This window comes from Bombina bombina, chromosome 11 (assembly GCF_027579735.1).
Source record: "Bombina bombina isolate aBomBom1 chromosome 11, aBomBom1.pri, whole genome shotgun sequence".
In the NCBI taxonomy this organism is placed as follows: Eukaryota; Metazoa; Chordata; class Amphibia; order Anura; family Bombinatoridae; genus Bombina; species Bombina bombina.
The window spans coordinates 30,049,274-30,068,563 of NC_069509.1; the positions used below are offsets into that span (position 1 = coordinate 30,049,274).

General features: G+C 38.3%; 1 protein-coding gene across 1 annotated transcript in view; it reads left to right on the top strand.

Annotated features, from left to right (window-relative positions):
* The window catches only part of LOC128641619 (protein pelota homolog), a 75,894-nt gene that overhangs the window by 18,833 nt on the left and 37,771 nt on the right, over window positions 1-19,290 (top strand). Inside the window, exon 2 of the mRNA XM_053694156.1 lies at window positions 5,381-5,473. Within this exon, the coding sequence (XP_053550131.1) occupies window positions 5,381-5,473 (93 nt within the window). The remainder of the gene's footprint in view (window positions 1-5,380; window positions 5,474-19,290) is intronic.

Genomic DNA, 19,290 nt, shown 5'->3' on the forward strand with positions numbered 1-19,290 from the left:
TGTGGTAGCCCCACACAAAACATGTCTGCTCGTTTGTTTCTTCACTGAACCCTTTTTTGACATTATGGGCTGCGAGCCCTATTGTTTTTAAACTGTTTCTCACAATAAAGTTTGTATGTTTTTTACGAAACTACCCCTGCATCCACCTTTTTGCTACTCTACCTCGGTGTGATGCCCGGCAGCTTGCTTAATTTGTTGTTACTTGTGATGTTGACGTCTGAAGGCCTGAGGCTCCTGGGAAACGAGTAGGAGGAGTGTGAAGAGAGGACCGACCGGTGTTCCGCTGAAGACACGCTGCCCTGAAGACAGGTCTCCTGGAGGCTGGTAAGCGCCACAGTGTTTGCTGTTGTTTTATTATGACTGGGATGACCCCCGTGAGGTAGAGCAAGACCTGGCTCACCTAGCAACCCTGGAGTGGGAACTGGAGCAGGACTACCGAGATCTCTTCCACTCCATTGCGAAGGCTCAGCAGGACAGCAAGGTGACAGACCCAGATCCAGACCCATTTAGCTGGGAAGATATTGTGGATATTTACTGGAATGGACCCCAGGTGGCCGGTGGAGATGGGACTGAGGTCTCTCCACTGGTCCTGCAGGGAATTTGGAGCCCAGTTTCCATTCCCCAATGGCAGGCTGAGTTACAGGGGGCAGAGACAGTTGGTCCTGTCCCCCAGCAGCAGAGTGATATGCAGGGAATTGGGAGCCCAGTCTCCATTCCCCAGCGGCAGGCTGAGTTACAGGGGGCAGAGACAGTTGGTCCTGTCCCCCAGCAGCAGAGTGATATACAGGGAATTGGGAGCCCAGTCTCCATTCCCCAGCGGCAGAGCAATGTACAGGGAATTGGGAGCCCAGTCTCAATTCCCCAGCAGCAGACTGAGCTACCGGGGGCAGAGACGGTCGGTCCTGCTCCCCAACGGCAGTGTGTGTTACAGGGAATAGAGAGCCCAGTCTCCTTTCCCCAGCAGCAGGACTCTGTATTGGGAGCGGAGACAATCGGTCTCCCTCCCCCGCGGCTGGAAGTATGTATGGTAGAGGAGCTTGTTACCCCCTATTCCCAGCAGCAGCTTGACATACCCGGGGAGACAGTAAGCCCCACAACCGGATGCACGGATCACTTTGTGGTATATCTGATTGAATGCAGCTGTGGCCTGCAGTATGTTGGCCAAACGACCGGAAAGTTGAGAGACAGGATCCGGGAACATCTATTGCAGATAAAATGGGGAAAAGTGGATTTGCCTCTCTATAAACACTTTAAAGAAGTTCAGGGAGGAAACGACAAAAGTTTCAGATAAATGGGAATATGCAAATTGAGCAAAGATTGGAGAGGTGGAAATATGGAATCCAGAATGTTGAAGATAGAATCCAAATGGATCTTCAACCTAGACTGTATCTATCCTAGAGGACTTAATGCCAATTTTGAAATTGTGCATTTATTTAACTAGCAATAGTACCAAGAAACCCTTAGAGGGAACAATGAAATGCTACTTGAACATTTTGCACGTTAACTGGTAAAAAACTCCCCGGGACCATCTAGGCCCATTATGTATACCACAACTCATGTTGCCACCTCAGAGCTATGTTAATGAAAAAAAGTCTTTTAAATATGGTCCCATTGTATCGTAGAACAATCATCGATATTATGGTGGTCAGGTGGTTGTTAACATAATAAGGGAGTGTATCAGACAGGAATATCTACTTAGTATTTCTTATATATGTATTTTTTATATATACATTTTCGATATTACGGTGGTTAGATGGTTGTTTTTTTATATATAAATTTGAGATATTATGGTGGCTAGATGTTAATACATTAAGGGGATGTATCAGATAATAATATCCCCATCTTTGAAAATCCATTTTCTAATATATGCATTTTTTTCTATTGATATTCCTTTTGTTTCACATTCTCTTGAGAAATTCATGAAGTATTTTAGGAGCTATTTGGAATATTCCAAATATTGTGAAAATATCTAACAAACACATTCATATTTGTTTATGACTTTAGTTTGGTATATTGTTTTAAATATGAAAGTCCTAATATGTTAATCCTGGAGTATATGAGCCTAAAATCTAGTCGAAACATCAAATTATCCAAACAAGTTGACGATTAGAAAATTGATTACATAGATATATCCCAAAACGATACAGATGAATAAACTGTTAGTAACGCCAATATCAGATCCTATGTATTTGAAGTATTTATGGAAGTGTTACATTTCCCAATAGATCCTCACCACTTGCCCTCACTCCATCTGAATCAATTTGGCGCCCTTTCACATAGAAACACCCACAACTTCAGGTATAAAAGGTTAGTTATATCAGAGCCTCATTTTGTCTTGAAAAAGTCCCTTATTCTGGGCCGAAACGCGTAGACCACTTTAAATACGATTTGTGAGGCTTCATATACTACCAGGACATCGGCCTTTGGGGTAAGTTGATTTACCAATAAGCTATACTCCATAGGCCCTTTTTGTTGAGTGTACTTTTCTCTTTGATTTCAGGTCCCTGTCTTCATACTGACTAGGACACTGGATCAGGATACATCCCCTAGGATTTTTGTTTTAACCGGATATTTTAAAGGATTTAACAGATTGGGATTGAACAATCCAATTAAAGACTGTGACTCATACATGTTTTTTATGACTATTAGGTTGTTTATTTTATGTTCTGTACAAAATTTTTTTGTTCTTAACAATATTTCACACTCATTAGGCAATCCAGCCCTATTGTAACAGTAATTATATAGGGCCAGCTAGTCTCATCTGGGTAACATTTCATTGTATATTTCTATTTTTACATTTCATTTTTTGCAACAATTGTTTATATATCGACCATTGGTCCCATTGTTTTTCCTTTTTTCTTTTGTTTTAACCGCACACAATAAACCTATGGGATTAATTGACTGTTTATACAGTATAACCGTACACAATACACCTATGGGATTAACTGACTGCTTTTACAGTATAACTGCACACAATACACGTATGGGATTAACTGACTGCTTATACAGTATAACTGCACACAATACACCTATGGGATTAACTGACTGTTTATACAGTATAACCGCACACAATACACCTATGGGATTAACTGACTGCTTATACAGTATAACCGCACACAATACACCTATGGGATTAACTGACTGCTTATACTGTATAACCGCACACAATACACCTATGGGATTAACTGACTGCTTATACTGTATAACCGCACACAATACACCTATGGGATTAACTGACTGCTTATACAGTATAACCGCACACAATACACCTATGGGATTAACTGACTGCTTATACAGTATAACTGCACACAATACACCTATGGGATTAACTGACTGCTTATACAGTATAACTGCACACAATACACCTATGGGATTAACTGACTGCTTATACTGTATAACCGCACACAATACACCTATGAGATTAACTGACTGCTTATACTGTATAACCGCACACAATACACCTATGGGATTAACTGACTGCTTATACTGTATAACCGTACACAATACACCTATGGGATTAACTGACTGCTTATACTGTATAACCGCACACAATACACCTATGGGATTAACTGACTGCTTATACAGTATAACTGCACACAATACACCTATGGGATTAACTGACTGCTTATACAGTATAACCGCACACAATACACCTATAGGATTAACTGACTGCTTATACAGTATAACCGTACACAATACACCTATGGGATTAACTGACTGTTTATACAGTATAACTGCACACAATACACCTATGGGATTAACTGACTGCTTATACAGTATAACCGCACACAATACACCTATGGGATTAACTGACTGCTTATACAGTATAACCGTACACAATACACCTATGGGATTAACTGACTGCTTATACAGTATAACTGCACACAATACACCTATGGGATTAACTGACTGCTTATACAGTATAACCGCACACAATACACCTATGGGATTAACTGACTGCTTATACAGTATAACTGCATACAATACACCTATGGGATTAATTGACTGCTTATACAGTATAACCGCACACAATACACCTATGGGATTAACTGACTGCTTATACAGTATAACCGCACACAATACACCTATGGGATTAACTGACTGCTTATACAGTATAACTGCACACAATACACCTATGGGATTAACTGACTGCTTATACAGTATAACTGCACACAATACACCTATGGGATTAACTGACTGCTTATACAGTATAACCGTACACAATACACCTATGGGATTAACTGACTGCTTATACAGTATAACCGTACACAATACACCTATGGGATTAATTGACTGCTTATACAGTATAACTGCACACAATACACCTATGGGATTAACTGACTGCTTATACAGTATAACCGCACACAATACACCTATGGGATTAATTGACTGCTTATACAGTATAACCGCACACAATACACCTATGGGATTAACTGACTGCTTATACAGTATAACCGTACACAATACACCTATGGGATTAACTGACTGCTTATACAGTATAACCGTACACAATACACCTATGGGATTAATTGACTGCTTATACAGTATAACTGCACACAATACACCTATGGGATTAACTGACTGCTTATACAGTATAACCGCACACAATACACCTATGGGATTAATTGACTGCTTATACAGTATAACCGCACACAATACACCTATGGGATTAACTGACTGTTTATACAGTATAACCGCACACAATACACCTATGGGATTAACTGACTGCTTATACAGTATAACCGCACACAATACACCTATGGGATTAACTGACTGCTTATACAGTATAACTGCACACAATACACCTATGGGATTAACTGACTGCTTATACAGTATAATTTTTTTCCGACTGAATTAGTAATTACTAGTGTTTGATACATAGCACCAAAAAGCCACAAGAAATAATTAATGGGACAATTTATAATAATAAAACCTGTATAGTACAGTTATTAAAGGACCAGTCAACACAGTAGATTTGCATAATCAACTAATGCAAGATAACAAGACAATGCAATAGCACTTAGTCTGAACTTCAAATGAGTAGTAGATTTTTTTTCTGACAATTTTAAAAGTTATGTCTTTTCCACTCCACCTGTACCATGTGACAGCCATCAACCAATCACAAATGCATACACGTACCATGTGACAGCCATCAGCCATTCACAAATGCATACACACTTATTCTTGCACATGCTCAGTAGGAACTGGTGACTCAAAAAGTTTAATTATAAAAAGACTGTGCACATTTAGTTAATGAAAGTAAATTGGAAAGTTGTTTAAAATGGCATGCTCTATCTGAATAATGAAAGTTTAATTTTGATTGAGTGTCCCTTTAACAATATAGTATTGTTATCAGAATCTTATAACTCTGTTTTGTTAGTCAGGTGACGCTAATTCCAGAGGAGGCGGAGGACATGTGGCACACATACAACTTGCTGCAGGTGGGCGACAGCCTGAGGGCCTCTACTATCAGGTACATAATATCCTTACACTGCAGTGTCAGACCACTATCAGTACATAATATCCTTACACTGCAGTGCCAGACCACTATCAGTACATAATATCCTTACACTACAGTGTCAGACCACTATCAGTACATAATATCCTTACACTACAGTGTCAGACCACTATCAGTACATAATATCCTTACACTACAGTGTCAGACCACTATCTATACATAATATCCTTACACTACAGTGCCAGACCACTATCAGTACATAATATCTTTACACTACAGTGCCAGACCACTATCAGTACATAATATCCTTACACTACAGTGTCAGACCACTATCAGTACATAATATCCTTACACTACAGTGTCAGACCACTATCAGATACATAATATCCTTACACTACAGTGTCAGACCACTATCAGATACATAATATCCTTACACTACAGTGTCAGACCACTATCAGTACATAATATCCTTACACTACAGTGTCAGACCACTATCAGTACATAATATCCTTACACTACAGTGTCAGACCACTATCAGATACATAATATCCTTACACTACAGTGCCAGACCACTATCAGTACATAATATCCTTACACTACAGTGTCAGACCACTATCAGTACATAATATCCTTACACTACAGTGTCAGACCACTATCAGATACATAATATCCTTACACTACAGTGTCAGACCACTATCAGATACATAATATCCTTACACTGCAGTGTCAGACCACTATCAGATACATAATATCCTTACACTGCAGTGTCAGACCACTATCAGATACATAATATCCTTACACTACAGTGTCAGACCACTATCAGTACATAATATCCTTACACTACAGTGTCAGACCACTATCAGTACATAATATCCTTACACTACAGTGTCAGACCACTATCAGTACATAATATCCTTACACTACAGTGTCAGACCACTATCAGTACATAATATCCTTACACTACAGTGTCAGACCACTATCAGTACATAATATCCTTACACTACAGTGTCAGACCACTATCAGTACATAATATCCTTACACTACAGTGTCAGACCACTATCAGTACATAATATCCTTACACTACAGTGTCAGACCACTATCAGATACATAATATCCTTACACTACAGTGTCAGACCACTATCAGTACATAATATCCTTACACTACAGTGTCAGACCACTATCAGTACATAATATCCTTACACTACAGTGTCAGACCACTATCAGATACATAATATCCTTACACTACAGTGTCAGACCACTATCAGTACATAATATCCTTACACTACAGTGTCAGACCACTATCAGTACATAATATCCTTACACTACAGTGTCAGACCACTATCAGTACATAATATCCTTACACTGCAGTGTCAGACCACTATCAGTACATAATATACTTACACTACAGTGTCAGACACTATCAGTACATAATATCCTTACACTACAGTGTCAGACCACTATCAGTACATAATATCCTTACACTACAGTGTCAGACCACTAATCAGATACATAATATCCTTACACTACAGTGTCAGACCACTATCAGTACATAATATCCTTACACTACAGTGTCAGACCACTATCAGATACATAATATCCTTACACTACAGTGTCAGACCACTATCAGTACATAATATCCTTACACTACAGTGTCAGACCACTATCAGATACATAATATCCTTACACTACAGTGTCAGACCACTATCAGTACATAATATCCTTTACACTACAGTGTCAGACCACTATCAGTACATAATATCCTTACACTACAGTGTCAGACCACTATCAGTACATAATATCCTTACACTACAGTGTCAGACCACTATCAGTACGATAATATCCTTACACTACAGTGTCAGACCACTATCAGTACATAATATCCTTACACTACAGTGTCAGACCACTATCAGTACATAATATCCTTACACTACAGTGTCAGACCACTATCAGATACATAATATCCTTACACTACAGTGTCAGACCACTATCAGTACATAATATCCTTACACTACAGTGTCAGACCACTATCAGATACATAATATCCTTACACTACAGTGTCAGACCACTATCAGTACATAATATCCTTACACTACAGTGCCAGACCACTATCAGTACATAATATCCTTACACTACAGTGCCAGACCACTATCAGATACATAATATCCTTACACTACAGTGCCAGACCACTATCAGTACATAATATCCTTACACTACAGTGTCAGACCACTATCAGGTACATAATATCCTTACACTACAGTGTCAGACCACTATCAGTACATAATATCCTTACACTACAGTGTCAGACCACTATCAGATACATAATATCCTTACACTACAGTGGTCAGACCTCTATCAGTACATATTATCCTTACACTACAGTGTCAGACCACTATCAGATACATAATTATCCTTACACTACAGGTGTCAGACCACTATCAGTACATAATATCCTTACACTACAGTGTCAGACCACTATCAGTACATAATATCCTTACACTACAGTGTCAGACCACTATCAGTACATAATATCCTTACACTACAGTGTCAGACCACTATCAGTACATAATATCCTTACACTGCAGTGCCAGACCACTATCAGTACATAATATCCTTACACTACAGTGTCAGACCACTATCAGTACATAATATCCTTACACTACAGTGTCAGACCACTCATAAGTACATAATATCCTACACTTCAGTGTCAGACCACTATCAGTACATAATATCCTTACACTACAGTGTCCAGACCACTATCAGTACATAATATCTTACACTACAGTGTCAGACCACTATCAGTACATAATATCCTTACACTACAGTGTCAGACCACTATCATTACATAATATCCTTACACTACAGTGTCAGACCACTATCAGTACATAATATCCTTACACTACAGTGTCAGACCACTATCAGTACATAATATCCTTACACTACAGTGTCAGACCACTATCAGTACATAATATCCTTACACTACAGTTGCAGACCACTATCAGTACATAATATCCTTACACTACAGTGTCAGACCACTCGGTACATAATATCCTTACACTACAGTGTCAGACCACTATCAGTACATAATATCCTTACACTACAGTGTCAGACCACTATCAGTACATAATATCCTTACACTACAGTGTCAGACCACTATCAGTACATAATATCCTTACACTACAGTGTCAGACCACTATCAGTACATAATATCCTTACACTACAGTGTCAGACCACTATCAGTACATAATATCCTTACACTACAGTGTCAGACCACTATCAGTACATAATATCCTTACACTACAGTGTCAGACCACTATCAGTACATAATATCCTTACACTACAGTGTCAGACCACTATCAGTACATAATATCCTTACACTACAGTGTCAGACCACTATCAGTACATAATATCCTTACACTGCAGTGTCAGACCACTATCAGTACATAATATCCTTACACTACAGTGTCCAGACCACTATCAGATACATAATATCCTTACACTACAGTGTCAGACCAACTATCAGTACATAATATCCTTACACTACAGTGTCAGACCACTATCAGTACATAATATCCTTACACTACAGTGTCAGACCACTATCAGTACATAATATCCTTACACTACAGTGTCAGACCACTATCAGTACATAATATCCTTACACTACAGTGTCAGACCACTATCAGTACATAATATCCTTACACTACAGTGTCAGACCACTATCAGATACATAATATCCTTACACTACAGTGTCAGACCACTATCAGTACATAATATCCTTACACTACAGTGTCAAAGCCACTATCAGATACATAATATCCTTACACTACAGTGTCAGACCACTATCAGTACATAATATCCTTACACTACAGTGTCAGACCACTATCAGTACATAATATCCTTACACTGCAGTGTCAGACCACTATCAGTACATAATATCCTTACACTACAGTGTCAGACCACTATCAGTACATAATATCCTTACACTACAGTGTCAGACCACTATCAGTACATAATATCCTTACACTACAGTGTCAGACCACTATCAGATACATAATATCCTTACACTACAGTGTCAGACCACTATCAGTACATAATATCCTTACACTACAGTGTCAGACCACTATCAGTACATAATATCCTTACACTACAGTGTCAGACCACTATCAGTACATAATATCCTTACACTACAGTGTCAGACCACTATCAGTACATAATATCCTTACACTACAGTGTCAGACCACTATCAGTACATAATATCCGTACACTACAGTGTCAGACCACTATCAGATTACATAATATCCTTACACTTCAGTGTCAGACCACTATCAGTACATAATTATCCTTACACTGACAGTGTCAGACCACTATCAGTACATATATCCTTACACTACAGTGTCAGACCACTATCAGTACATAATATCCTTACACTACAGTGGTCAGACCACTATCAGTACATAATATCCTTACACTAGCAGTGTCCAGACCACTATCAGGTACATAATATCCTTACACTACAGTGTCTAGACCACTATCAGTACATAATATCCTTACACTGCAGTGTCAGACCACTATCAGTTACATAATATCCTTACACTTCAGTGTCAGACCACTATCAGTACATAATATCCTTACACTACAGTGTCAGACCACTATCAGTACATAATATCCTTACACTACAGTGTCAGACCACTATCAGTACATAATATCCTTACACTACAGTGTCAGACCACTATCTATACATAATATCCTTACACTACAGTGTCAGAACCACTATCAGATACATAATATCCTTACACTACAGTGTCAGACCACTATCAGTACATAATATCCTTACACTACAGTGTCAGACCACTATCAGTACATAATATCCTTACACTACAGTGTCAGACCACTATCAGTACATAATATCCTTACACTACAGTGTCAGACCACTATCAGTACATAATATCCTTACACTACAGTGTCAGACCACTATCAGGACATAATATCCTTACACTACAGTGTCAGACCACTATCAGTACATAATATCCTTACACTACAGTGTCAGACCACTATCAGTACATAATATCCTTACACTACAGTGTCAGACCACTATCAGTACATAATATCCTTACACTACAGTGTCAGACCACTATCAGATACATAATATCCTTACACTACAGTGTCAGACCACTATCAGTACATAATATCCTTACACTACAGTGTCAGACCACTATCAGTACATAATATCCTTACACTGCAGTGTCAGACCACTATCAGTACATAATATCCTTACACTACAGTGTCAGACCACTATCAGTACATAATATCCTTACACTAGCAGTGTCCAGACCACTATCAGTACATAATATCCTTACACTACAGTGTCAGACCACTATCAGTACATAATATCCTTACACTACAGTGTCAAGACCACTATCAGTACATAATATCCTTACACTACAGTGTCAGACCACTATCAGTACATAATATCCTTACACTACAGTGTCAGACCACTATCAGTACATAATATCCTTACACTACAGTGCCAGACCACTATCAGTACATAATATCCTTACCCTACAGTGTCAGACCACTATCAGTACATAATATCCTTACACTACAGTGTCAGACCACTATCAGTACATAATATCCTTACACTACAGTGTCAGACCACTATCAGTACATAATATCCTTACACTACAGTGTCAGACCACTATCAGATACATAATATCCTTACACTACAGTGTCAGACCACTATCAGTACATAATATCCTTACACTGCAGTGTCAGACCACTATCAGTACATAATATCTTACACTACAGTGTCAGACCACTATCAGTACATAATATCCTTACACTACAGTGTCAGACCACTATCAGTACATAATATCCTTACACTACAGTGTCAGACCACTATCAGTACATAATATCCTTACACTACAGTGTCAGACCACTATCAGTACATATTATCCCTTACACTACAGTGTCAGACCACTATCAGGTACATAATATCCTTACACGACAGTGTCAGACCACTATCCTTACATAATATCCTTACACTACAGTGTCAGACCACTATCAGTACATAATATCCTTACACTACAGTGTCAGTACCACTATCAGTACATAATATCCTTACACTACAGTGGTCCAGACCACTATCAGTACATAAATATCCTTACACTACAGTGGTCAGACCACTATCAGTACATAATATCCTTACACTACAGTGTCAGACCACTATCATTACATAATATCCTTACACTACAGTGTCAGACCACTATCATACATATATTCCTTACACTACAGGTGTCAGACCACTATCAGTACATAATATCCTTACACTACAGTGTCAGACCACTATCAGTACATAATATCCTTACACTACAGTGTCAGACCACTATCAGTACATAATATCCTTACACTACAGTGTCAGACCACTATCAGTACATAATATCCTTACACTACAGTGTCAGACCCATATCAGTACATAATATCCTTACACTACAGTGTCAGACCACTATCAGTACATAATATCCTTACACTACAGTGTCAGACCACTATCAGTACATAATATCCTTACACTACAGTGTCAGACCACTATCATACTTAATATCCTTACACTACAGTGTCAGACCACTATCAGTACATAATATCCTTACACTACAGTGTCAGACCACTATCAGTACATAATATCCTTACACTACAGTGTCAGACCACTATCAGTACATAATATCCTTACACTACAGTGTTCAGACCACTATCAGTACATAATATCCTTACACTACAGTGTCAGACCACTATCAGTACATAATATCCTTACACTACAGTGTCAGACCACTATCAGTACATAATATCCTTACACTACAGTGCGTCAGACCACTATCATACATAATATCCTTACACTACAGTGTCAGACCTATCAGTACATAATATCCTTACACTACAGTGTCAGACCACTATCTATACATAATATCCTTACACTACAGTGTCAGACCACTATCAGATACATAATATCCTTACACTACAGTGCCAGACCACTATCAGTACATAATATCCTTACACTACAGTGTCAGACCACTATCAGTACATTATCCTTACACTACAGTGTCAGACCACTATCAGTACATAATATCCTTACACTGCAGTGTCAGACCACTATCAGTACATAATATCCTTACACTACAGTGTCAGACCACTATCAGTACATAATATCCTTACACTACAGTGTCAGACCACTATCAGTACATAATATCCTTACACTACAGTGTCAGACCACTATCAGTACATAATATCCTTACACTACAGTGTCAGACCACTATCAGTACATAATATCCTTACACTACAGTGTCAGACCACTATCAGTACATAATATCCTTACACTACAGTGTCAGAACCACTATCAGTACATAATATCCTTACACTACAGTGTCAGACCACTATCAGTACATAATATCCTTACACTACAGTGTCAAGACCACTATCAGTACATAATATCCTTACACTACAGTGTCAGACCACTATCAGTACATAATATCCCTTACACTACAGTGTCAGACCACTATCAGTACATAATATCCTTACACTACAGTGTCAGACCACTATCAGTACATAATATCCTTACACTACAGTGTCAGACCACTATCAGATACATAATATCTTACACTACAGTGTCAGACCACTATCAGTACATAATATCCTTAACACTACAGTGTCAGACCACTATCAGTACATAATATCCTTACACTACAGTGTCAGACCACTATCAGTACATAATATCCTTACACTACAGTGTCAGACCACTATCAGTACATAATATCCTTACACTACCAGTGTCAGACCTCTATCAGTACATAATATCCTTACACTACAGTGTCAGACCACTATCAGTACATAATATCCTTACACTACAGTGTCAGACCACTATCAGTACATAATATCCTTACACTACAGTGTCAGACCACTATCAGTACATAATATCCTTACACTACAGTTGTCAGACCACTATCAGGTACATAATATCCGTCCACTACAGTGTCAGACCACTATCAGTACATAATATCCTTACACTACAGTGTCAGACCACTATCAGTACATAATATCCTTACACTACAGTGTCAGACCACTATCAGTACATAATATCCTTACACTACAGTGTCAGACCACTATCAGTACATATATCCTTATCACTACAGTGTCACGACCACCTATCAGTACATAATATCATTACACTACAGTGCCAGACCACTATCAGTACATAATATCCTTACACTACAGTGTCAGACCACTATCAGTACATAATATCCTTACACTACAGTGTCACGACCACTATCTAGTACATAATATCCTTACACTACAGTGTCAGACTCACTATCAGTACATAATATCCTTACACTACAGTGTCATAGACCACTATCTCCAGTACATAATATCCTTACACTACAGTGTCAGACCACTATCAGTTACATAATATCCTTACACTACAGTGCCAGACCACTATCAGTACATAATATCCTTACACTACAGTGTCAGGACCACTATCAGTACATAAAATCCTTACACTACAGTGTCAGACCACTATCAGTACATAATATCCTTACACTACGAGTGTCAGACCACTATCAGATACATAATATCCTTACACTACAGTGTCAGACCACTATCAGTACATAATATCCTTACACTACAGTGTCAGACCACTATCAGTACATAATATCCTTACACTACAGTGTCAGACCACTATCAGTACATAATATCCTTACACTAGCAGTGTCAGACCACTATCAGTACATAATATCCTTACACTACAGTGTCAGACCACTATCAAGTACATAATATCCTTACACTCACAGTGTCAGAGCCACTATCAGTACATAATATCCTTACACTACAGTGCCAGACCACTATCAGTACATTATATCCTTACACTACAGTGTCAGACCACTATCAGTACATAATATCCTTACACTACAGTGTCAGACCACTATCAGTACATAATATCCTTACACTACAGTGTCAGACCACTATCAGATACATAATACTCCTTACACTACAGTGTCAGACCACTATCAGTACATAATATCCTTACACTACAGTGTCAGACCACTATCTATACATAATATCCTTACACTACAGTGTCAGACCACTATCAGATACATAATATCCTTACACTACAGTGTCAGACCACTATCAGGTACATAATATCCTTACACTACAGTGTCAGACCACTATCAGTACATAATATCCTTACACTACAGTGTCAGACCACTATCAGTACATAATATCCTTACACTACAGTGTCAGACCACTATCAGTACATAATATCCTTACACTACAGTGTCAGACCACTATCAGTACATAATATCCTTACACTACAGTGTCAGACCACTATCAGTACATAATATCCTTACACTACAGTGTCAGACCACTATCAGTACATAATATCCTTACACTACAGTGTCCAGACCACTATCAGATACATAATATCCTTACACTACAGTGTCAGACCACTATCAGATACATAATATCCTTACACTACAGTGTCCAGACCACTATCAGTACAGAATATCCTTACACTACAGTGTCAGACCACTATCAGTACATAATATCCTTACACTACAGTGTCAGACCACTATCAGTACATAATATCCTTACACTACAGTGTCAGACCACTATCAGTACATAATATCCTTACACTACAGTGTCAGACCACTATCAGTACATAATATCCTTACAACTACAGTGCAGACCACTATCAGTACATAATATCCTTACACTACAGTGTCAGACCACTATCAGTACATAATATCCTTACACTACAGTGTCAGACCACTATCAGTACATAATATCCTTACACTACAGTGTCAGACCACTATCAGTACATAATATCCTTACACTACAGTGTCAGACCACTATCAGTACATAATATCCTTACACTACAGTGTCAGACCACTATCAGTACATAATATCCTTACACTACAGTGTCAGACCACTATCAGTACATAATATCCTTACACTACAGTGTCAGACCACTATCAGTACATAATATCCTTACACTACAGTGTCAGACCACTATCAGTACATAATATCCTTACACTACAGTGTCAGACCACTATCAGTACATAATATCCTTACACTACAGTGTCAGACCACTATCAGTACATAATATCCTTACACTACAGTGTCAGACCACTATCAGTACATATTATCCTTACACTACAGTGTCAGACCACTATCAGTACATAATATCCTTACACTACAGTGTCAGACACACTATCAGTACATAATATCCTTACACTACAGTGTCAGACCACTATCAGTACATAATATCCTTACACTACAGTGTCAGACCACTATCAGTACATAATATCCTTACACTACAGTGTCAGACCACTATCAGTACATAATATCCTTACACTACAGTGTCAGACCACTATCAGTACATAATATCCTTACACTACAGTGTCAGACCACTATCAGTACATAATATCCTTACACTACAGTGTCAGACCACTATCAGTACATAATATCCTTACACTACAGTGTCAGACCACTATCAGTACATAATATCCTTACACTACAGTGTCAGACCACTATCAGTACATAATATCCTTACACTACAGTGTCAGACCACTATCAGTACATAATATCCTTACACTACAGTGTCAGACCACTATCAGTACATAATATCCTTACACTACAGTGTCAGACCACTATCAGTACATAATATCCTTACACTACAGTGTCAGACCACTATCAGTACATAATATCCTTACACTACAGTGTCAGACCACTATCAGTACATAATATCCTTACACTACAGTGTCAGACCACTATCAGTACATAATATCCTTACACTACAGTGTCAGACCACTATCAATACATAATATCCTTACACTACAGTGTCAGACCACTATCAGTACATAATATCCTTACACTACAGTGTCAGACCACTAACAGTACATAATATCCTTACACTACAGTGTCAGACCACTATCAGTACATAATATCCTTACACTACAGTGTCAGACCACTATCAGTACATAATATCCTTACACTACAGTGTCAGACCACTATCAGTACATAATATCCTTACACTACAGTGTCAGACCACTATCAGTACATAATATCCTTACACTACAGTGTAAGGATCACTATCAGTACATAATATCCTTACACTACAGTGTCAGACCACTATCAGTTACATAATATCCTTACACTACAGTGTCAGACCACTATCAGTACATAATATCCTTACACTACAGTGTCAGACCACTATCAGTACATAATATCCTTACACTACAGTGTCAGACCACTATCAGTACATAATATCCTTACACTACAGTGTCAGACCACTATCAGTACATAATATCCTTACACTACAGTGTCAGACCACTATCAGTACATAATATCCTTACACTGCAGTGTCAGACCACTATCAGATACATAATATCCTTACACTACAGTGTCAGACCACTATCAGTACATAATATCCTTACACTACAGTGTCAGACCACTATCAGTACATAATATCCTTACACTACAGTGTCAGACCACTATCAGTACATAATATCCTTACACTGATAGTGTCAGACCACTATCAGTACATAATATCCTTACACTACAGTGTCAGACCACTATCAGTACATAATATCCTTACACTACAGTGTCAGACCACTATCAGTACATAATATCCTTACACTACAGTGTCAGACCACTATCAGTACATAATATCCTTACACTACAGTGTCAGACCACTATCAGTACATAATATCCTTACACTACAGTGTCAGACCACTATCAGTACATAATATCCTTACACTACAGTGTCAGACCACTATCAGTACATAATATACTTACACTACAGTGTCAGACCACTATCAGTACATAATATCCTTACACTACAGTGTCAGACCACTATCAGTACATAATATCCTTACACTACAGTGTCAGACCACTATCAGATACATAATATCCTTACACTACAGTGTCAGACCACTATCAGATACATAATATCCTTACACTACAGTGTCAGACCACTATCAGTACATAATATCCTTACACTACAGTGCCAGACCACTATCAGTACATAATATCCTTACACTACAGTGCCAGACCACTATCAGTACATAATATCCTTACACTACAGTGTCAGACCACTATCAGTACATAATATCCTTACACTACAGTGTCAGACCACTATCAGTACATAATATCCTTACACTACAGTGTCAGACCACTATCAGTACATAATATCCTTACACTACAGTGTCAGACCACTATCAGTACATAATATCCTTACACTACAGTGTCAGACCACTATCAGTACATAATATCCTTACACTACAGTGTCAGACCACTATCAGTACATAATATCCTTACACTACAGTGTCAGACCACTATCAGATACATAATATCCTTACACTGCAGTGTCAGACCACTATCAGTACATAATATCCTTACACTACAGTGTCAGACCACTATCAGTACATAATATCCTTACACTACAGTGTCAGACCACTATCTATACATAATATCCTTACACTACAGTGTCAGACCACTATCAGTACATAATATCCTTACACTACAGTGCCAGACCACTATCAGTACATAATATCCTTACACTACAGTGTCAGACCACTATCAGTACATAATATCCTTACACTACAGTGTCAGACCACTATCAGTACATAATATCCTTACACTACAGTGTCAGACCACTATCAGTACATAATATCCTTACACTACAGTGCCAGACCACTATCAGTACATAATATCCTTACACTACAGTGCCAGACCACTATCAGATACATAATATCCTTACACTACAGTGTCAGACCACTATCAGTACATAATATCCTTACACTACAGTGTCAGACCACTATCAGTACATAATATCCTTACACTACAGTGTCAGACCACTATCAGTACATAATATCCTTACACTACAGTGCCAGACCACTATCAGTACATAATATCCTTACACTACAGTGCCAGACCACTATCAGATACATAATATCCTTACACTACAGTGCCAGACCACTATCAGATACATAATATCCTTACACTACAGTGTCAGACCACTATCAGTACATAATATCCTTACACTACAGTGTCAGACCACTATCAGTACATAATATCCTTACACTACAGTGTCAGACCACTATCAGTACATAATATCCTTACACTACAGTGTCAGACCACTATCAGTACATAATATCCTTACACTACAGTGTCAGACCACTATCAGTACATAATATCCTTACACTACAGTGTCAGACCACTATCAGTACATAATATCCTTACACTACAGTGTCAGACCACTATCAGTACATAATATCCTTACACTACAGTGCCAGACCACTATCTATACATAATATCCTTACACTACAGTGTCAGACCACTATCAGTACATAATATCCTTACACTACAGTGTCAGACCACTATCAGTACATAATATCCTTACACTACAGTGTCAGACCACTATCAGTACATAATATCCTTACACTGCAGTGTCAGACCACTATCAGTACATAATATCCTTACACTACAGTGTCAGACCACTATCAGTACATAATATCCTTACACTACAGTGTCAGACCACTATCAGTACATAATATCCTTACACTACAGTGTCAGACCACTATCAGTACATAATATCCTTACACTACAGTGTCAGACCACTATCAGTACATAATATCCTTACACTACAGTGTCAGACCACTATCAGTACATAATATCCTTACACTACAGTGTCAGACCACTATCAGATACATAATATCCTTACACTGCAGTGTCAGACCACTATCTATACATAATATCCTTACACTACAGTGTCAGACCACTATCAGTAC